This window comes from Cinclus cinclus, chromosome 8, assembly GCF_963662255.1.
Source record: "Cinclus cinclus chromosome 8, bCinCin1.1, whole genome shotgun sequence".
NCBI classification, from domain to species: domain Eukaryota; kingdom Metazoa; phylum Chordata; class Aves; order Passeriformes; family Cinclidae; genus Cinclus; species Cinclus cinclus.
The window spans coordinates 29820223-29841531 of NC_085053.1; the positions used below are offsets into that span (position 1 = coordinate 29820223).

General features: G+C 51.4%; 1 protein-coding gene across 1 annotated transcript; it reads left to right on the plus strand.

The window, feature by feature from the left end:
- The first annotated feature begins 3673 nt into the window (after positions 1-3673).
- Positions 3674-18894, plus strand: IL12RB2 (interleukin 12 receptor subunit beta 2). Its single transcript, XM_062497344.1, has 16 exons — positions 3674-5671; positions 6590-6919; positions 7328-7442; positions 7795-7970; positions 8162-8301; positions 8949-9093; positions 11040-11119; positions 12801-13017; positions 14766-14954; positions 15485-15586; positions 15684-15839; positions 16753-16890; positions 17199-17286; positions 18004-18103; positions 18391-18638; positions 18732-18894. The coding sequence occupies exons 1-16, from the start codon at positions 5614-5616 to the stop codon at positions 18892-18894; spliced, it is 2445 nt and encodes an 814-aa protein (XP_062353328.1). The 5' UTR covers positions 3674-5613.
- The last annotated feature ends 2415 nt before the right edge of the window (positions 18895-21309 follow it).

The following is a 21309-nucleotide window of genomic DNA, read 5'->3' on the forward strand; positions in this document are numbered from 1 at the left end:
CTGAAGGATACAGATCTCGATGTGTTTTGTGCATCACCCGATTTCCTAGAGCAGCACTGCTGGACCCAAGCTCTCCCCTCGGGTCCTGCCTTGGTGTGGTTGGAAGCTCAGAAGGAAGCAGGACAATGGGATTTTCCAGGCTGAACCGCTCATTCCATCCTGCTGGGGACAGCTGAGAGCCGCTGGCACACAAAGGGATGGAAAACAGGGAGCCACTGCAGAGGGGACCCTGGAAGTGCCACCCTGCAGGAGGGATGGCTCCTGCTGCTGCTGCAGCCGGGGTTCGGCTCTGCCGGGCCACAGTTCCATGGTGCAGGGTCCAAGGGAGATGAGATGGACACCACAAGGAAGTTGTGCAGCTGCTGGAATGAGTCCAGAGGAGCTGGTCCAGGGCTGGAGCCCCTCTGGAGCCAGGCTGGGAGAGCTGGGGGTGCTCACCTGGGCAGGAGAAGGACCCAGGGAGAGCTCAGAGCCCCCAAAGGGGCTCCAGGAGAGCTGGAGAGGGACTGGGGACAGGGATGGAGGGACAGGACACAGGGAATGGATTCCCAGAGGGCAGGGATGGGTGGGATATTGGGCAGGAATTGTTCCCTGGGAGGGTGGAAGTGGCTGGAATAGAATTCCCAGATTTGCTGTGGCTTCCCCTGGATCCCGGGCAGTTCCCAAGGCCAGGCCGGAGCAGCCTGGGACACTGGGAGGTGTCCCTGCCGTGGCAGGGGTGGCACTGGGTGGCACTGGGTGGCACTGGGTGGCACTGCTCTGAGGTCCTTCCCATCCCAAACCATTCCGGAATTCCAGGATTCTGCCTCTCCCCAACCCCGGCGCTGGCCCCGAGCCCCGGAGGTGACACCGGGATCCTCTGGCCTTGTCCCCACCCTCGGTGTCGCCTCCCCCGATCCCGACACGTTTCGTTTTTTTTTTTTTCTTTCTGGAGTTCTCTGGTCAGCAGGAGTCCATGAAGAAAGAATCACAGGGAAAAAGCAGAGTTCGGTGCTTAAAAATTAAGGGGAAGGGAAAGAAAAGAAAAAAGGAGGGAAAAAGAAAGGCGAAAAAGTAAAGATGAAAAAGATAAGATAAAAAAGATGAGGATGATAAAAAGATGATAAAAATATAAAGAAGGGGAAAAGGAAAAGAAAAAAAAAGGAAGAGGAAAAAGGGAAAAGAAAAAGGACAAAGAGAAAGGAGGAAAAGATGAAGGAAGACGAAAGAAAAAATAAAAAAGAAGAAAAAGGAAAAGGAAAAGCAAAGCAGGTAAAGACAACGAAAAAGATTCAAAAGAAGAAAAGAGAAAGGGGAAAAGGAAAAAGAAAAGTGGAAAACAGCTATGTAAAGGAAATAAAAACAGAAAAAAAACCAAAAACATTTTTAAAAGAGAACAAAAAGGAAATAAGAAAAAAAATAGAAGTAAAAAAGGAAGCAAGTGTTCTGTGGAGGGTGATGGACTGGTGATTTCCTCCCGCCTGTCACCGCAACACCGAGCTCCGATCAGCGGCACCATCCATCAGCTTCTCCCCTTAAACGCGTCCTGGGGAGGGAAACGCTGCTGCTGCAGCAGCGGGAGCGAAATTCCTGGGAAAGGAGCCCGGGCAGGAGCGCTGGCACTGGGACCCACAGAACTCCCCACGGCGTCCTGCCTCAAACTCATCCCAATCCTCGTGGAGCTGCGGCTGAGCCGGGAAGGGCTCTGGGAAAGGGGAACGGATGAACACCGAGAGGAAAGAAGAGGTAAAAAGGAGTTTTTGTTGTTCGGAATGTTTTGGGGTGTCAGCTCCTCCAGCAGATTCATGATAATTGTTGGTAGCTCTAGAAAGGAGCCCCAAATGTTGCTCCTGGTTTTGGGAGGGAGGAAGAAACAGCTGGAGGCTCAAAGGTAAAATTTGGGATTTCCTGGAGGCTGCAAACGTTGCGTCCCCTCGTTTCCAGAGCTGCCCCTGAAATACCTGAGGTGTCCGAGGTAAGAAAAGCGGATCCTAATCAGTCAGAAAAGCTGAATTTGTGACGGCCTGAAAAGAGAAGGAACAATAGCAGCAAGATATTAATGCATTTAAAACTCTCAAACGTGGCAGTGGGGTTGTGGGAGCGCTGAAAACATGAGAGAAAGCAAAAATCACAGAGAAGGTGAAATGAGAGTGGACGAGTCCCTTGCTCTGAGCGAGGGAGGCTGGGCTGCGTTTTATTTTATATCTCCTCTTTCTCTTCCTCTCCCTTCCCTTCCCTTCCCTTCCCTTCCCTTCCCTTCCCTTCCCTTCCCTTCCCTTCCCTTCCCTTCCCTTCCCTTCCCTTCCCTTCCCTTCCCTTCCCTTCCCTTCCCTTCCCTTCCCTTCCCTTCCCTTCCCTTCCCTTCCCTTCCCTTCCCTTCCCTTCCCTTCCCTTCCCTTCCCTTCCCTTCCCTTCCCTTCCCTGTCCCGAGCATCCCCCGGGGCCGGGCTCGGCTGCGGCACAGGCGGAGCTGCCGGAGCGGCCTCGGGGCTGGGGGTGAGCGACCCCGGGCTGGGCACCGGGGGGACAGGGATGGGGACAGGGATGGGGACAGGGATGGGGACAGGGATGGGGACAGGGATGGGGACAGCGGGGGGACAGGGATGGGGACAGGGATGGGGACAGGGATGGGGACAGGGATGGGGACAGGGATGGGGACAGCGGGGGGACAGGGATGGGGACAGGGATGGGGACAGCGGGGGGACAGGGATGGGGACAGGGATGGGGACAGCGGGGGGACAGGGATGGGGACAGGGATGGGGACAGGGATGGGGACAGGGATGGGGACAGGGATGGGGACAGGGATAGGGACAGCGGGGGGACAGGGATGGGGACAGGGATGGGGACAGGGATGGGGACAGCGGGGGGACAGGGATGGGGACAGGGATGGGGACAGGGATGGGGACAGCGGGGGGACAGGGATGGGGACAGGGATAGGGACAGGGATGGGGACAGGGATGGGGACAGGGATGGGGACAGCGGGGGGACAGGGATGGGGACAGGGATGGGGACAGCGGGGGGACAGGGATGGGGACAGGGATGGGGACAGCGGGGCTGGGGGATCCCGAGGGGCCATTCCCGACCGCGGGCAGCGGGATAGCGGAGAGCTGGGAAAGGCGGCATCCCCCGGGATGCTGCTGCCTTGGGGTGATGCTGTCCTGGGATTCGCATTGTCCTGGGATTGTCCTGTCCTGGGATTTTCGTTGCCCTGGGATTTTCCTGTCCTGGGATTTTCATTGCTTTGGGATGATCCTACCTGGGATTTTAATTTCTTTGGGACTTTCTTTGCCCCAGGATTTTAATTGCTTTGGGATTCTCCTGCCCCGGGATTTTCTTTGTCCCGGGATTTTCTTTGTCCCGGGATTTTCTTTGCCCCGGGATTTTCTTTGCCCCGGGATTTTCATTGCTTTGGGATCCTCCTGCCCTGGGATTTTCATTTCTCTGGGATGATCCTGCTCCGAGATTTTCTTTGCCCCGGATGTTCCTGCTCTAGTCTCCCTGTTTTCCAGGCTACCCTGGAATCCCAATATCCCGGGATAACACCAGCCCCGGGATGCTGCTGCCCAGGAATTCTCACTATCCCAGATATTCCCTGCCCCCTGGGACGGAGCAGTGCCAAAGATCCATCCTGAGCAGCGCTGTCCCCATTCCCTGAGCTCTGATTAAATCCCCCACACTTGGCAGTTTCGGGAAGAGCCCCAAATTTCGGGCAGGACTGTGCCAAGGCTTGGGATGACCTGGAGTGCCACTGGTGGGGTGGGAGCAGCCAAAGTCCAGGAAAGTTCCCTAAAAGCCCAGCCAGTGTCAGTAATTAGGGATGTGTGAAATTTGGGGCACAAGAAGTGGGGGGTTTGTTGGTTTTTTCTTCCCTGAAATGACTGAGATGTTCCTCTTTCCACCGCTGACCACCGGCTGGCTGTCCCTGCCAGTTCTTGGAAAGCACAATAGAGATTTTTTTTTTTTTTTTTTTTAGGGAGAAGTGGGGTTCACAGGCAGCTGCTTTCACTTCAGGGCTCCAGGGCTGTCCCTGTGACCTCCACAGGGTGACAGAGAGTGGCTCTCAGGTGAGATTTTTGGGGACAGGAGCACGAACAGCCCCAAGCTGGTACCCCAGAGACACCTCGAGGCTTGTCCCCCTCCTGCCACAGGACAATGTCCTTTTATTTCAGTACCTACAAGCAGCAAAATACTGATTTCCCTCACTTGGTGCCTTGAGAGCCTACCTGGAACAGAGGCTAGACAGAGTTAAAGGAATAAAGTAGGTATTTATATGTACTATAATATATAAATATTAGGTATGTATGGATATTATAATATATAAACATATAAACATACAAATATATAAATATATAAATATATAAATATATAAATATATAAATATACAAATATATAAATATATAAATATACTATAATTTATAAATATTAAAATATTAAAATAAATATTAGAATACTTACTATTACCCAATACCTTGGGCAATAAAAAAGCCAGGCCATGGCTCCACCAAAGATGGAAGGTGGTCGTGATTTTTCACACTTTTATCAGTTCTGATCCATTTCCACATTGGGTTCACTGTCCAATCCCAGCTCCAGCTCTGCAGTCCCACCCTCCCAGATTCTCTCCTCCCTCTGGGTTTTTTTTTCACTTTTTGGGGTGAAGCTGCAGCGGTGTCCTTGGTTGTGGGGCTGGGAAAGGATTGGTTTGTGTGACTGAGCTGTGAGGAGAGCTTGGAACACTTTGTGTGGAGTTCAGAGTCACACAGCAGTGCACTGCAGAATCTGGAAATACAAAACTAAAACCTAAGGCATGGCACTGCCGGGCAGTCTGGAGGGGTTTCCCAATAATTTTTAATGTTCTCACTGTGAGCTGGAGGTTTTTCCTCAGCAGTTTCTCATCCTTTGCTCGCATCACAGTTTAAATCTTCAGCGCTTCCCTGGCTGCTCCTCTGTTCAGGTGCTTGGAAATCAGGCTGGTTTTACCCCTTGTCCCTGGACTAAACCTGGTTTTACCCCTTTTCTCTGAACTAAAGCTGGTTTTACCCCTTTTCTCTGAAGTCAGGCTGGTTTTACCCCTTTTTCCCTGAACTAAAGCTGGTTTTACCCCTTTTCTCTGAACTAAAGCTGGTTTTACCCCTTTTACTCTGGCGTTTTGGGCATTTTGATGTCAGCAGCAGCTGTTTTTAGTTTTGGGGGTTTTTTTTGTTTTTTTTCCTTCTTTTTGGTTTTTTTTTTTTTTTTTTTTTTTTTTTTTATGGCTGCTCGCACTGCCCCCGGGTGATCTCGGTTTAGTGGAAGGCAGAGCATTTCCCTGAAGAACCTCGGTGCTGAGATTGCTCACCCTGGCACTTACGAATCACCTCCAGAAGGCACCACGTGCAGAATTTCTGCCCGAGCTGAGGCACTGCTCGCTGCCAGGCTGAACCTCACAGCCTCTGGATTTCGATAAAACCAGGGAATGTTCATTAGGGAGCTCTCACAAAATGAGCATTTATTTGGGGCTTTCTGAAGTAGTAAAGCAGAAAAACACGAAGATGTGTACTTAATTTCTGTACGTAGCTCCTGTACATAATTTCTTTATGTAACGTCCCCGCTTTTCAGGAGCTGGTAACAGGAATTCCTTTCTCTCTGAGCACCAAAATGCCATTTTCATGGATCGTGCCCTCAGCAATTTGGTTGGTGCTGCACTTCCCAGCAGGTAAGAGGGGTTTCTTCCGACAGAGCAATTATCTCTCAAATGAAGAACTCAGCCTAATTAGGACGGGTTTTTTGCCAGCTTCTACTCCAAGTGCCAGTGAGCATGTTCCTTTCTGGAGTTAATGAGTGATGCAGGGAGTTGGTTTGGTTTTTTAGTTCGAGGTGGAGCTGTTGGTTATGTGGGAAAAGGCACAGGGGCAGGCAGAGCTCATGAACAGGAAAAAAAAAATAAAAAAATATTGTGTTCACAGAATTCCAGCATGGTTTGGGTTGGGTTAAATCCCACCCAGTGGCAGGGACACTTCCACTGTCCCAGGCTGCTCCAGCCTGGCCTTGGGCATTTCCAGGGATCCAGGGGCAGCCACAGCAAATCTGGGAATTCCAGCCCACCCAGGAATTCCTTCCCAGTATCCCATCTAAATCCATCTTCCTGCAGCTTCCAGCCATTCCCTGTGTCCTGTCCCTCCATCCCTGTCCCCAGTCCCTCTCCAGCTCTCCTGGAGCCCCTTTGGGGGCTCTGAGCTCTCCCTGGATCCTCCTCCTGCCCAGGTGAGCACCCCCAGCTCTCCCAGCCTGGCTCCTGCAGCAGCTCCGTGGATTCCTCTGGAATCTCTCCAGCAGCTCCAGGTCCATCCTGCGCCTCCTGCCACAGCTCCACTGGCCCAGGCACTTTTACAATCCCCAGTGAAAGGAGGGTTCTGTACTTTTTGCCTGGGGTTGTTGTGGGTTTTTTTCGGGGACCGGGCGCGATCCCGCGGTTGCTGATCCCAGGCAGCATCCCACGAGTTCCCGTGCAGATCCCGGAATTTCTCCATCAAACATTTGGGGTGGGGATGGCGGGGGAACTCGGGCACATCCCGCAGCCAAGTTCCAAATCCCACGGGCCCCTGCCTGAGCTCGCTCCTCCGCTCCCTCGCAGAATCCTGCCGGAGAGGGGCGGTGAGTGCGGGCAGAGCTGCCCGCGGTGGCACCGCAGGGCTCTGTGCCAAGGGCAACGTGACAGCCAGCACCGCCAGCGCCATCCGGAGCGGCACCAAGGTCACCCTGTCCTGCCAGCTGCGAGCACCCCCGACACCTGCCGGCTGCTGGGCTGCGATTTTCCTCAACGCCTCCGAGCAAATCAGGAGGGAGGGAGGCTCAGTCAGCAAAACCTTTGTGGTCGCTGCCCACGGCAAGCACATCTTCACCTGCAAAGCCATCTGTGGGGACAAGGCCAAACTCGTTTGTGGAATCGATATCCTCTGTGGAAGTAAGGGGAAAACCAGTTCTTAGTTATAGCTGGTTCTTAAAGCTTCCCTGTGGAAGTTGGTACTGGCTTTGGGGTGGCTTTGTCCAGGATTGGTGCTGGATGTGAGGGGATCTCCCTGTTGGAAATATTCCCGGCTGGAATTGTGCATTCCTGTCTGGAGTTATTCCTGAAGGGAGGAATAAATCTCAATAAATAAAGAAATAAACAAATCGGGCTCAATAAATCTGCCTGCTCAGAGCCAACAACATCCTCCCTCCCCAGCATCCCCTAAAACGTCTCCTACCAGCATCTCGGAGGAGGAAACACTGAAGGCTGGATGGAGAGCTTTGGGCTGAAAAATGTTGGACCCTTAAAGGTCCAACCCAAACCAGGCTGGGATTTTAGGACGGATGGGAATTTCTGTTTCAGATCCTCCAGAGGAGCCCAGGAACGTGTCCTGTATCCAGTATGGGACACGGGGACATCCCACCTGTACCTGGGACAAAGGAAGGCTCACCTACCTCGACACTGCCTACAGAATAGAGTAAGTGATGGGGAGTAAATGTAACTAATGCCTAATTATCCCCTGGAGCAGCTTTCTGATCATCAGCCCCCTTGGGGTACAGCAGACACTGAGGCTGTGCCAGTCCATCCCTTTGGAAAGGGAGCCCTGTCCCCAAAGCCCCAGGATTTGATCTATCCTGTCCCCAAACCCCCAGGATTTGATTTATCCTGTCCCCAAACCCCCAGGATTTGATCTATCCTGTCCCCAAACCCCAGGATTTGATTTATCCTGTCCCCACACCCCCAGGATTTGGTTTATCCTGTCCCCACACCCCCAGGATTTACCTTTCTTGCTCCACAGAAACACAACCAAACCTTTCCTTCTGTTCCAGGCTCTCCAATGGCACCGATGCCTTTTGCTTTCCAGAAGAAATCCCCAACCAGGTGTTTGGCTCTCAGGCTCTGAGCAAGCTGGATTTTGACTCCAATTACACCGTGGTGGTTTCTGCCTACAATAAATTAGGAAATGCCTCTTCCCAGCCCCTCACCTTCATGTTAGTAGACATAGGTAAAGCACCACTCCCCACCTCTCAGTCAGCCCCAGACCTTGAGGAAAACCTCAAAATATTCTGGAGCTCTTGGAAAAACATTAAACATTAAACCACTTGGAAAAAAACATCCATCCAGCCTGAACCTATAATCCTATTTTCCACCTAACCACCCTCCTGAGCTGCGCTTGTTTCTCTGTTTTGGTACCAGTGAAGCCAAACCCTCCTGATTTTTCAGTGGAATTTGATGATTCTTCTGCCACCAGCTGCAGCTTTTTCTGGCACGATGAAGCACAAGCACAGCACTACAGGCTGAGATATCGTCCCCTCAGCAGGCACACCTGGAGCACGGTAATCCTCCTGGGATTCAGGGAGTTGTGGAACTGCTGCAGAAGAAAAAAAGCTCCAGGGAGAGCCCAGAGCTCCTGGCAGGGCATAAAGAGGCTCCAGGAGAGCTGGAGAGGGACTGGGGACAAGGATGGAGGGACAGGACACAGGGAATGGCTGGGATATTGGGATTAAATTCTTGGCTGGGAGGGTGGGGAGGGGCTGGGCTGGAATTCCCAGATTTGCTGTGGCTGCTCCTGGATCCCTGGCAGTGCCTAAATCCAGGCTGGAGCAGCCTGGGACAGTGGGAGGTGTCCCTGCCATGGCAGGGGTGGCACTGGGTGGGTTTTAAGTTCCCTCCCAACCCAAACCATTCCAGGATTCCATGAAGTTTTTGCTTTAAGCAGCAAAGGGAACGTTCTGCTGGGAGCTGAGCAAATCACCCAAACAGAGATTTTGCTATTGGCACATGGGAAACGAGGGATTTTTCAGATGAAGCCCTGCAGGCCTGATGATCCCTCACATCATTTTTTGAGTGTTTGAGGCTGCCTCAGATCGAGTTTCTCCGTTGTTTTTTAAAGTCAGCCTCTGAATTTGGAATTCAGCCTCCCAGTGCCTGCAGCCCTTGTTTCCTTGTGAGTTTAATATCGATTTCTTCATGCCCACTGAAGGTTGAAAGCTTCAGCAGGGAGAAATATCATCTCCAGGGGCTGGAGCCTGACACAGAGTATGAGTTCCAGGTGAGCTGCAGGATCCTGCCTGGGCGAGGGCTGTGGAGTGACTGGAGCAGGAGCCAGAGCCGCACTCCAGCAGCAGGTAATGAACTCTCCTAATCCCAGCCTAATCCCAGCCCTAATTCCAGTCTAATCCCATCCCGAATCCCATCTCTAATTCCATCCTGAATCCCAGCCCTAATCCCATCCTGAATCCCAGTCCTAATCCCTGCCCTAATCCCAGCCCAAATCCTTGCCCAAATCCCAGCCCTAATCCCAGCCTTAATCCCATACCAAATCCTATCCCTAATTCCATCCAAATATCATCCCGAATCCCAGCCCTAATCCCATTCTGAATCCCAGACCAAATCCCTCCCCTAATCCCATACCAAATCCCAGCCCTAATCCCTGCATGCCAAGGGAAACTCCAGCTCAGGGGCCAGAGTGCTGCTGGGTTGTTTTGTGCAAAGTCTAGATGCAGAGCCAGAGCCAAGAGAGAGAAGTCTCTGTAAGAAAATCACGTTTTTAATGAACAAACTGTGAAGCCGTTCGTGTTTGTCACAAAGCAGGAATTTCCAGAGTTCACCGAGAGCAGCTGGAGGATTTTGGGGGTTGGGATGAGATTGATAAAGTGCCGTCCAACCCCTCTAACTGCGTGATTCTCTGCTGTCCTGCTTTGGCTGCTCTTTATTTTATTTCTTTTTTATTTTTTTGTTTGTGAATTACTGGGGCTGGTGCTGTTCTGACTCAGCCAGTTTCCCATTCCCCACTGTGGCAGCAGCATTTTCTGTAAGAGGCACTGATTGAGGGAGGTGTGAGCCCTGGCCTCCCTCCCCCACCTTCCTCTCAGCAGGTTTCTCCCCTTTTTCATGGCACCCTGACTTTGTGGCCATCACCCCACCCTGCCCATGCAGGTTTTCACCCGATCAAGGAGCACTTTGTGTCCTCAGACTAGGTGACAGCAAGGCAAGGAGCTCTGGGAGCATCATCACAGCTCTGCCTGAGAGGAGCTGAACTTCTCCACAAGTTGTCTGCTCTCAAACCCAAAATTTCACCTTGTCAAGGAGAAATTCCTCCTCCTGCTCCTTTTTTTTATTTTACTTTGTGAGTGAACTGACAGAAACCTTACCTTGTTCATGTGGGTTTCAAATCCAGGCTGGAGGGCAGCAGGTGCAATCCCATATTTGAATTTTCCTGCTTGGAGCTCACAGTCAGTGCTCCGGTTTTATTTCTGCTGCTGCTGCTGCTGCTTCTCCTTTCTGTTCCAGTCACTCTTTGAATTCAACCCAGGGCAAACTGCTCTGAACATCGCTGACATGGAAGGTTCTGTGGCTTTGCTACAGCCCTGGGTTGTTCATCAGCTGTCCCCTGCTGCAGATGTTAAAGATTAGGATTTTAATTTGATGAGTCGATGCTGTTCCTTGAGGAGTCAAGCTCTGTCACCCTCTGTCACCTCAGCTTTCTTCACGTATTTAGCTCAGATTCTGGATTTCGGGAGCACGTCCACCAGCCAGATCTTCCCTTTAATGTAATTTTGGGAGGTTTCTTCAAAATAGCAAGAGTTTCAAGTCAAAATTGTGGAAGGAAGCAGGGCTTCAAGCTGCCTCAGACAGGCTGTTAAAGACATTTATTGCCTGGAGCCAGGCAGGAAAATCCTACACATCTCCCTAACTCCCTCATCCGAGGCTGCCTGTTCCAGGATTGATGGAACCAACCCAAGGGACCTTCACAAGCCTCAAATTCCTGCAAAGACAGGAGCTAATGCTGGGCTTTGGTGTCTCCTTGGGAGCCATCCTGACCATTGAGGTCAGGATAAAGCCAGCAGCAAATCCAAGCTCCTCTCCTGGGGTTTATCCCTTGTTCTCTTCATGATTCCCATCCTCAAAGCAGCCAAACGACAGCAAACATGGACTAGCACAGCCTGCAGCATTCCAGGGATATTTTAAAGCTTCCATTTGAATTTTCTCAGGGGTTTTCCCTCCTCATTGTCTCGTTTGTTGGTTTCAAACCCCAGACATTCCCACTGCTCCGCTTTTCCTTCCCCACCAGTGCCAACTGGGATCCTGGATGTCTGGTACCGGCAGCAGGACCTGGACTCTGGGCACCAGAACCTCTCCCTGTTCTGGAAGGTGAGTTCAGTGAAACCCCAGCAAAACCCAGCCAGGTGAGAGGATAAACAAAGCCCAGAGCCTGGTGAGAGGAGGAATTAGGATTTTTAGGATTGCAGGAAGGGACTGAAGCTGGGGAGAGCACAAGGGTTTCACCAGATCCCAGGGACAGGGATTAAGGGTCCCCCTCCCTGGGAGGAGATTCAGAATAATTTTTCCACCTACAGTTTCATGGAATGCCAGAATTATTTGGATTGGGAGGGATCTTGAAGGTCACCTTGTTCCATGGGCAGGGGACACTTTCCAGTGTCCCAGGGTGCTCCAACCTGGCCTTGGACTCTTCCAGGGATCCAGGAGATTCTCTGGGAATTCCACCCCAGCCCTTCCCCACCCTCCCAACCAGGAATTCCCAATTCTCAATATCCCGTCCATCCCTGCCCTCTGGCATTGGGAATCCATTCCCTGTGTCCTGTCCCTCATTCCCTTTATCCCAAGCCCCTCTCCAGATTCCCCAGCATTTTTGGGGTCTGGTGGGCAGAGCTGGGGGCTGGGACCCCACAGGGAATGTTCCACACAGAATTTGATTTAAAACCCACCAGAGCTGGGTAAAAAAAAAAAAAAATTAATAGTGTTCTCCCCCACCCCACTACACACACTGTGCTTCAAGTGAAAGCAGAAATTGTTATGAGATTCTGCGGCCCCAGACTTTGTGGCTTTAACTTGAAGAACTTTATCTTGCAGTACTTTCTTTATCAGGAGTGACTTCCTGCAGCATCATTCATAAAACCAGGCAATAAACTGCTTTTAGAGGTTTCACAGCAGCTTCAAAGCCAGACTGAGACTCAGGACCACTTCCTACCAAGGGTGTGTTCTTATTCTCAGACAAATACCCAGAAAAGGGTTGAAATTTTCATTTCAGCAGTTTTCCAGTGCTGCCTCTGAGCTGAGCCGCTGCCAGAGCACTGCAAACATTTTGGTTTGTGCTTGGTGCCTTTATGGCAAAAATTAGCCGAACAAATTAATTGATGTCACAGAAACTTCAGGAAACTGAATCTGGGAGTACAACTGCAGGCACCCAGAGGGAGTTAAAAACCAGGGTGTGGTGCTCCACAGGCTGTCAGAGATGTGTGTCCTGAGTGGCTCCATTTAAATAGTTCCTTATGGTGGCTTCAATTAAAATCCAGGTTTTTCCTCCCAAGCAAAACCTGCTCATTTTGACAAATCCAGCTGAGCAGATGATCGTCTTTTTTTTTTTTTTTTCACTCCCGTGTGAAAAGTGTGGCTGGAATTCAGGGCAGGAAGGGTTTCACTGTCCCTAGCTGTGCTGGAAAAAAACAGCATCTCACAGCAAAAGGGCTTCACTAAACCGGAATTAAGAGGCAAAAATGAACCCTGGAATGGTTTGGGTTTAGATGGACTCATGGCAGGGACACCTCCCACTGTCCCAGGCTGCTCCAGCCTGGCCCTGGGCACTGCCAGGGATCCAGGGGCAGCCTCAGCAAATCTGGGAATTCCATCCCAGCCACTCCCCACCCTCCCAGGGAAAAATTCCTACCCAATATCCCACCCATCCCTGCCCTCTGGCAGTGGGAATCCATTCCCTGTGTCCTGTCCCTCCATGCCTTTATCCCCAGTCCCTCTCCAGCATTCCCAGGTGACAGCACCTTTGTCAGTAGCCAGTGACAGATGCATTTCCCCGCAGGCTCTGAGCAAGTCAGAGGCAGGAGGGAGAATCCTGGGATACACGGTGACCTTGGAAGCCCTGGAGCACGGGGAGCTGCCAGCACAATCCCACCAGACCACCCAGACCAGCTTCTCCAGGGTCATCCCCAGGCTGGGCCACAGGGTCACGGTCAGCGCCCGTAACCCCCGGGGCAGCTCAGCCCCTGCGGCCATCCTGACCCACCTGGGCAGCCCAGGTAAGGATCCTGCAGCCTGGGGATGGATCCTCTGGATCACAGCTGGGCTCCATGGACTGGGGATGGATCCTCTGGATCACAGCTGGGCTCCATGGACTGGGGATGGATCCTCTGGATCACAGCTGGGCTCTGCAGCCTGGGGATGGATCCTCTGGATCACAGCTGGGCTCCATGGACTGGGGATGGATCCTCTGGATCACAGCTGGGCTCCATGGACTGGGGATGGATCCCCTGGATCACAGCTGGGCTCCATAGACTGGGGATGGATCCTCTGGATCACAGCTGGGCTCCATGGACTGGGGATGGATCCCCTGGATCACAGCTGGGCTCCATGGACTGGGGATGGATCCTCTGGATCACAGCTGGGCTCCATGGACTGGGGATGGATCCTCTGGATCACAGCTGGGCTCCATGGACTGGGGATGGATCCTCTGGATCACAGCTGGGCTCCATGGACTGGGGATGGATCCTCTGGATCACAGCTGGGCTCCATGGACTGGGGATGGATCCTCTGGATCACAGCTGGGCTCCATGGACTGGGGATGGATCCTCTGGATCACAGCTGGGCTCCATGGACTGGGGATGGATCCCCTGGATCACAGCTGGGCTCCATGGACTGGGGATGGATCCTCTGGATCACAGCTGGGCTCCATGGACTGGGGATGGATCCTCTGGATCACAGCTGGGCTCCATGGACTGGGGATGGATCCTCTGGATCACAGCTGGGCTCCATGGACTGGGGATGGATCCTCTGGATCACAGCTGGGCTCCATGGACTGGGGATGGATCCCCTGGATCACAGCTGGGCTCCATGGACTGGGGATGGATCCCCTGGATCACAGCTGGGCTCCATGGACTGGGGATGGATCCCCTGGATCACAGCTGGGCTCCATGGACTGGGGATGGATCCTCTGGATCACAGCTGGGCTCCATGGACTGGGGATGGATCCTCTGGATCACAGCTGGGCTCCATGGACTGGGGATGGATCCTCTGGATCACAGCTGGGCTGTGCTTCCTGTCCCACACACCCTGCAGGCACTGTGGTCCCTCTGTTTTGTGTTCATCCCACTGGAATTTCAGGAATCTGAAGATCCACTTTTCTTTCCCTCGTGCTGTTCTTCACCCCCAGCTCCAGGCCAGCGGGGCTCCAGCCCTTGGGATATCTCTGTTCCTCCTCTGGAATCACTGCAGCAGCTCCACTTCCTTCCTGGTGGTTCCAGCAGGGCAGGGTGTTGGGATGTGCTGTGCCAGCACCTCCCGGGGTTTGGGTTTGGGTTTGGGATGGCGCAGCCAAGATGTGCTGTGGGTGTCAATCCATGAGAACAGACAGGAATCCCACAATCCTACCATCCCACAATCCCAGAACCACCAGGCTGGGAGAGACCTCGAGGATCACGGAGTCCAACCCAGCCCAACACCTCAGCTAAACCCAGAGCCACATCCAATCCTTTTTTAAACACGTCCAGCCATGGTGACTCCACCCCTCCCTGGGCAGACAATTCCAGTAGCTGATCACTCATTCCATAAAAAACCCTTTTACCCAACCTCAATTCCCCTTGGAAAACGCGTTTCCCTTGGAACGAGGCTGCTCCTCACCTTCCCACCAGCACCTTCTCCCGAATCAAAATTCACTCTTATCCTTCCAAGTGGACGAGCTCCAGTAAAACCCACGGTACCAAACCTCACATTTCCACGGAGGTTGCAACAGCTTTGTGCTGACAGTGATTTTTTTGTTCTCCCCTGTCAGATCTGCCCCCTCCCGAGCGAGTCTCTGCCGTGGCCCTGGGGAACAGCAGCATCCTGGTGAGCTGGAGCCCTCCTGCTGGAGCCACCGTGCCCATCCAGGGGTATGTGGTGGAGTGGGCACAGCCACACCTGCAGCCCTGGCACACCTGGGTGAAGCTGCCCCCGTCCCACCTGTCCACGGTGATAGCAGGTAAATGCCACCCTGGGCTGGGCACAGCACCAAGCTTGGTCTGAAAATATTTTAAGCTACGAGTCAGGGGTGAATTTGATTTCCAAGGCCAGGCTGGATGGGATCTGAGGTCACTCCCAACACAAACTAGCCTGGGATTCTATATTTATTTCTATATGTCTATATGTCTATATTTCATTTCTATATTTCTATAGTTTTTACTAAAATCACTTCCAGGAATCCAGGGGCAGCCACAGCTTCTCTGGGCGCCCTGGCCAAGCCTGCCCACCCTCCCAGGGAACAATTCCTTCAAAAAATTCCCATCCATCCCTGCCCTCTGGCAGTGGGGAAACCATTTATTTTCAGTTTAATGCCCAGTAAGCCTGTGCAGGGCCCAGTAGATCAGAAAAAAAATTAATCCCCTTCTTCATGAAATTTCTATCAATAATCACAAGATTTATCTCAGATTTAAGCAGCTGCTGCAATATTTCTGCCCTGACTGCAGAAAATCCTTGAACAAGCAACCCTCCAGTTGTCATTTCTCCCTGCAGAGCACATCAGAGATAATGTCTGCTATCAGATCCACGTGTCTGCGCTTTACCAGGACAGAGCTGGACAGGCAGCATCCACCAGGGGGAACTCCACAGCCCAAGGTGAACCCCAGGAACGCCCTTCCAGGTGTTTTCAAGGCATTTTAAGCTCAGCTCTGATACCAGTCCTTGGTATTAATTAGTCCTTGGTGTCTTGCAGCCCCATCAGCTGGGCCCCAGATGTTCACAACCCCCTGGGCCAGCGGTGTCCTGGTTTCCTGGGAGGAGATCCCAGCTCCCCAGCAGAGGGGCTGCATCACTGGCTACCACATCTACCTGCACAGGAGGGACAGGCAGGGCCAGCCCCAGCTCCACGGTGGGTGCCTGGGGGCTGGAAATGCTGCTCCTGCTCCCCTTCATTCCTGAAGGTCTCCAGTGGGATCATTCCAAGTTACTCTCAGTCTGGAATGATCAGATTTATCCCTGCTTCTTCTCCCTCCTCTTTTTCTTCCTCTTCTTTATCTTTTTCTTCTTTCTCTTCTTCTTATTCCTCTTATTTTTTTTCCTCTTCCTCCTCCTCTTATCCCTCTTCTTGTTTTTCCTCCTCTTATTTCTCTTCTTGCCCTTCTTCTTCCTCTTCTTTATCTTTTTCTTCTTTGTCTTCCTCACCTCCCTCCTCTTATTCTTCCTCCTCCTCCTCTTATTCCTCTTCCTCTTATTCCTGCTCCTCCTCTTTTTTCTTATTCTTCTTCCTTTTCTTTTTCCTTATTCCTCTTCCTCTTCTCCCTCCTCTTTTTCTTCCTCCTCTTTATCTTTTTCTTCTTTCTCTTTCCCTTCTTCTTATTCCTCTTTTTTTCCCCTCTTCCTCCTCCTCTTATTCCTCTTCTTGTTCTTCTTCCTCCTCCTCTTATTCCTCTTCTTGTTCTTCTTCCTCCTCTTCTTATTCCTCTTCTTTTTCTTCTTTCTCTTCCTCTTATTCCTCTTCTTCTTCCTATTCCTCATCATCATCTTCCTCTTCCTTCTCCTCCTTTTTTTTTCTTATTCTTCTTCTTCTTCCTTTTCTTTTTCCTTATCCCTCCTCCTCCTCCTCTTTTTGTTCCTTTTCTTTTTCCCTACTCCTCTTCTTTTTTCCTCCTCTTCTTTTTCCTCTTATCCTTTTTCTTTTTCCTTTTTCCTCCTCCTCTTCTGCTCTTCCTCCTCCTCCCCTTCTCACCTTTATCCAGAGCCCCATTCCAGCTGAAGGCAGCGGAATCCCAGGCTCTCCATCCCCACGCCTGTTTTCCCTGCAGCCATTCCTGCCGGGAGGGCTCCTCGCTCCCTGCACATCCCTGACCTGGAGCCCGGGGAGCACCACGACCTTTGGATGACAGCGGCGACAGCGGCCGGGGAGGGGCCCCGGGGCAACAGCGCCAGCGTCTGCCTGGAAAGTAAGGGACCCTGCCAGGGTGCTCCTTGCCCCTGGATCCTCTTTTCCACACTCCGGGAATGCTCTTCCCGCTCCTCTGGAATCACTGGGGCTCTCCAAGCGCTCTGAAGATCGCTTGGTGTCCTTCAGCTGCTGGGGATTTCTAGTTTCAGATGGTTTTAAGATGCGGAGTCGCTTTCTTTGCCTTTAAGCTCCCGGTGCCGTTTCCTCGGAGCTGGAGGGTGGGTTATTCGTGGAGCACGGGAGGATTTGGGGTTTTTTTAAATTATTTTGTTGTTGGAGCTGAATGGTGGCTGCTCTGCGTTTCAGGTGCTGAGGGCTGGGGGACTCTGGTGCTCACCTGCAGCTTCTTCATCCTCTCAGCCTGCGTTTGTTCTGTGCCTCCAGCAAGGAAAGCGTGAGTGCGTCCATCGGCTGCGCCCCAGTAAAGCTGGGATGGTTGTTAGGAGGGATTAAATCCCTGAATGGTTTGTGTTGAAAGAGGTCTTAGAGCCCATCCAGTGTCACCCCTGCCATGGCAGGGACACCTCCCACTGTCCCAGGCTGGCCCTGGGCACTGCCAGGGATCCAGGGGCAGCCACAGCTGCTCTGGGCACCCTCAAAAAAATAAAAATCATCTTTTCTCCCATCTAATCTAAATCGACCCTCTTTTAGTTTGAGACCATTTTCCTTTGTCCTATGGGATGGTTCATGCCCCTTCATGAGCATGGAACAGTGAGGACTGTTCAAAATTAAGGTTTCAGAGTACATAAATTTTAACAAAAACAGGCTCTGAACTTAAAATACACCCTGTAGTCCACAGATGTTGTGAATTTTTAACCAGATCTTGAAACCAAACTGAAGGGGAGCAATCCTTGGGGATTATCCCCACCCAGCCAAGAGCTCTGCAGGTCCAGGATCACACCTGGGTTAATTCAGTTCCACACCAAGGATCCATCCACGATCACACCTGGGTTAATTCAATTCCACACCCAGGATCCATCCACGATCACACCTGGGTTAATTCCACACCCAAGGGGCACAAGGGTGCTGCAGGTTTCACCATTCACATTTTTAATTGCGTTAATTTGTAATTGCACTAATTGCATTGAATTTTAATTTGTCCTCTCTGCAGATTACAGTGGCTCCTGTCCCTCCTCCTGCCACAGTGGCAGAGCAAATCCATTCCTGACCCTGCCAACGCCACGTGGGCCAAGAGCTTAGAGGCTACCAAAGTAAATTAGAGTAGTTTTTCATTCTAATCCCACACCCTTCATTGAAAAAAAAAACCAAACAAAACAAAACAAAAAACCCAAACAATTGGAGCCATGCGGGCCGGTAATCTCCTAAAGCAGCAAATGCAGCCATTTCTGGCAGAGGATAATCTCCGCTTGGAGGAGGCTGCAGGATGTGCTGGGCAGATCAAACGGCAGAACGTGGAGATAGATATTCCATGTTTTCAGGCTGTGGGGAGGGAATCCCGGGAGATGCGAGCCGGGATTCATGGCCTGTCCCTCCGCAGGCGGAGCTGAGCGCTCCCTCCAGCCCCTTCCTACCCAGTGCCTTCGAGGAGCCCGAAACCAGCCCGGTGGAGGAAACTGCGGGGGAACCCGAGCACCCCATCCCTGGGGGGATCCCTGGGGATAAACTGGTGGTGGACAGCAGGGGACACGGGGAGTGGGCACAGGAGGAGCAGCAGCTCCCGGAGCTGTACCAGAGGCTGGTGGTGGAGGCGATGGAGCCCATGGGCGAGTACATCTCTAGTCCTGCCATCATCTCCAGCCCTGCCGTCATCTCCAGCCCTGGCGTCATCTCCAGCCCTGGCGTCATCTCCAGCCCTGGCGTCATCTCCAGCCCTGGCGTCATCTCCTCCCTGTCCCCAGCTCCAGACTCAGCCCCCGAGCCTGAGCCTGAGCCCATCTCCTTCTCCTCCTTCCCAAACCCATTCCTGACTCCCGTGCTCTGCTGCCCAGGGAATCTCACTTTGGATCGGGTGAAACTCAGCTGCAGCTCCTTCCCAAGGTAGGCAGAGGGCGATGGGAGCCCGGCAAGAATTTGGCACTTTATTAAATATTTTCGTGTTTCAACGTGAGCTCAGTCTGGATTTTTGCATTTTACAAAGTAATTCGGTGATTCAATGAGAGCTCAGTCTGGATTTTATCACTTTATGAAATATTTTGGTATTTCGATATGAGCTCAGCCTGGATTTTGGCATTTTGTAAAATATTTTGGTGTTTCAATGCAAGCTCAGCCTGGATTTTGTCACTTTATTATTTTGGTGTTTCACTGCAAGCTCAGTCTGGATTTTTGCATTTTACAAAATATTTCGGTGTATCTTGATGTGAGCCCAGTAGGAATTTTGGCATTTTACGAAATATTTTGGTGTTTCAACGTGAGCTCAGCCTGGATTTTGGCACTTGACAAAATATTTCGGACACAGCTGCTCCCTCTGAATCAGCGATGCCAGAGCTGCATTTTAGGGATTTTGGGAGCCCCTTTCTGCCAGCCTGGGCTGCCTCGAGCTCTGTCTCACAGCCTGGCTGAGCCCAGCCCAGGAGCAGAGCTGGAAATCATCATTTCCAGCAGAAAGAGGAAGGAAATGCAAAAGGCAAGGAGGGAACAGCTCAGCAGCTCCTGCTCCTCCCCTGGCACCAAGTCACAGCAGATCCCCTTCCTTGCCTCAGTTCAGGGCAGGAAAATTCCTCACCAGAACCAAAAGCAGCATCTGTACTCAGTCAAATGGATTGCCAAGAGGAATTTCAGTGATTTATTGGAGCGTTCTAATTACAGGCTGGAAGGGTGCTACACGTTTAATGACTTTGTTTACCAGATGTGTGGATATGCATAAAATGTTGGAAATCCAAACTCGGCTTCCTGTTGTTTTTCTCTGGTCAAGCTCCAGCTTTACACAGAACCATTAGAAATTAAAAATAAAGCTGAAACGTTGCAGTTAAGAGATGGAGCAGTCCAGGTATGAATTTACCTGGAGCATCCTCTGCATCCCCAAACCAGGGACACAGGCTGCTGGTGCCACCATTCAAGTGCATATTTGGGTATTGCCAAATATCAGCTCAGCCATTTCAGTTTGGGGTCCTGAGGTCTGGTCCCACCTGTGTCACCTGGCTGGGTGTCATCAAAGGAAAATACCTCCCTCAGAACTGGGCCAGACACCCAAAAAACCAGAACTTGCTGCCTGTTCCCCACACCCTGCCTGAGCACCACAGCTCAACCCTCAAGTCAGTTCTGCAAACCAAATTCAACTGCAAAGGCAGATTAGATGCCAAAAACAAGTTGTTTTGTTTTTTTTTTTTTTAATAAAGGAGTGTTTTGTCTTTCATCATTTTCTGCCTGTTGGTTTTCTACCTCAACATAAGGATAAGAGAACATTGGGATTCATTTCCTCCTCACTGCCAATCTCCAAACCAGCCAAAATGTGGAGTTTCATGTCCAGTCCTACTCCGAGAGACAAGGACCAGACTTTTTTAACTCCAGCCTGGAAGTCTCCCAGTAATGGCCCTGAGCATCCCAGGAAATGTTTTCCTCCTCAGAATCCCCTTTCCAGCAGGAATATCAGCTTTGGCTTTCCTGGGGACACCTAAAGTGTGGAACGTGGCTGAGGCAGAGCAGCCCAGGAGTGGCCAAGGCAGGAATGACTCTGGGACAGCAGCAGCTGGAGCTGGCACAGCTGGAGCTGGCACAGCTGGATTTACTAAACCAGAGCTCTGGCTGTGCAAACTCACCCCTATGGACAGAGCTGTTACAGCCTCAGCTCCTCCAGCTGCTGACTCCTGGCATTCCAGGAGAATCCATGTCCTGTCCCACGCAGCTAACTCTTGAATTGATCCATCAGTCCCCACTGCTCCCCTCCCAAATTCCAGCTTTGAGATCAACTTCCCTGCTCGAGCCTCCCCCTTGTTCATTCCAAAGCCAATTTGCTCCGTGCTTCCAACTTTTTCTGCTCTTTTCCAAAGGATCAGAATTTCAAAGTTGTAGTCCCCTAGATCTGGTGTGACAGCAGGAGCAAGAGGACAGAAAATGCTACTAAAAGCAAGTTCATTCATCATAAATAACTTACTTGGGAGATGTTTCTCCAAGGCAAAATCCATCCTGGGAATGGGAATGCAAGCTGGACTTCCTGGGACAGACCCTAGGTGAGCCCCTATGAACCTAAGTGATTTAATTTCCATGTGTTTCCAGGACATTTTTTTTTTTCTTTTTAAAGAGCATGAAAATAAACCTTTATTTCAGTTAACACCCACCAATATTAAAGATAAATGCTCACAGGTTAAGTTCTTGACACAGATGGACTGAAAGAGGCAAATTTACATCTGGCAGAACAGCAGGAGGACCAGTAAGTTACAAGCTGTGTTGAAAACCACTCTAGGTGCCATTTGGGAATGCTCTAGAGGCAGGAAAAGGGAAAACCCAGCCAGCAAAATCA

Excerpts from the sequence above, each read along its gene's own strand:
- IL12RB2 (XM_062497344.1), top strand. The coding sequence starts at position 5,614 with ATGCCATTTTCATGGATCGTGCCCTCAGCAATTTGGTTGGTGCTGCAC. Across the intron at positions 5,672-6,589 it reads GGTGCTGCACTTCCCAGCAG|AATCCTGCCGGAGAGGGGCG; the intron begins GTAAGAGGGGTT and ends GCTCCCTCGCAG. Across the intron at positions 11,120-12,800 it reads ACCTCTCCCTGTTCTGGAAG|GCTCTGAGCAAGTCAGAGGC; the intron begins GTGAGTTCAGTG and ends ATTTCCCCGCAG.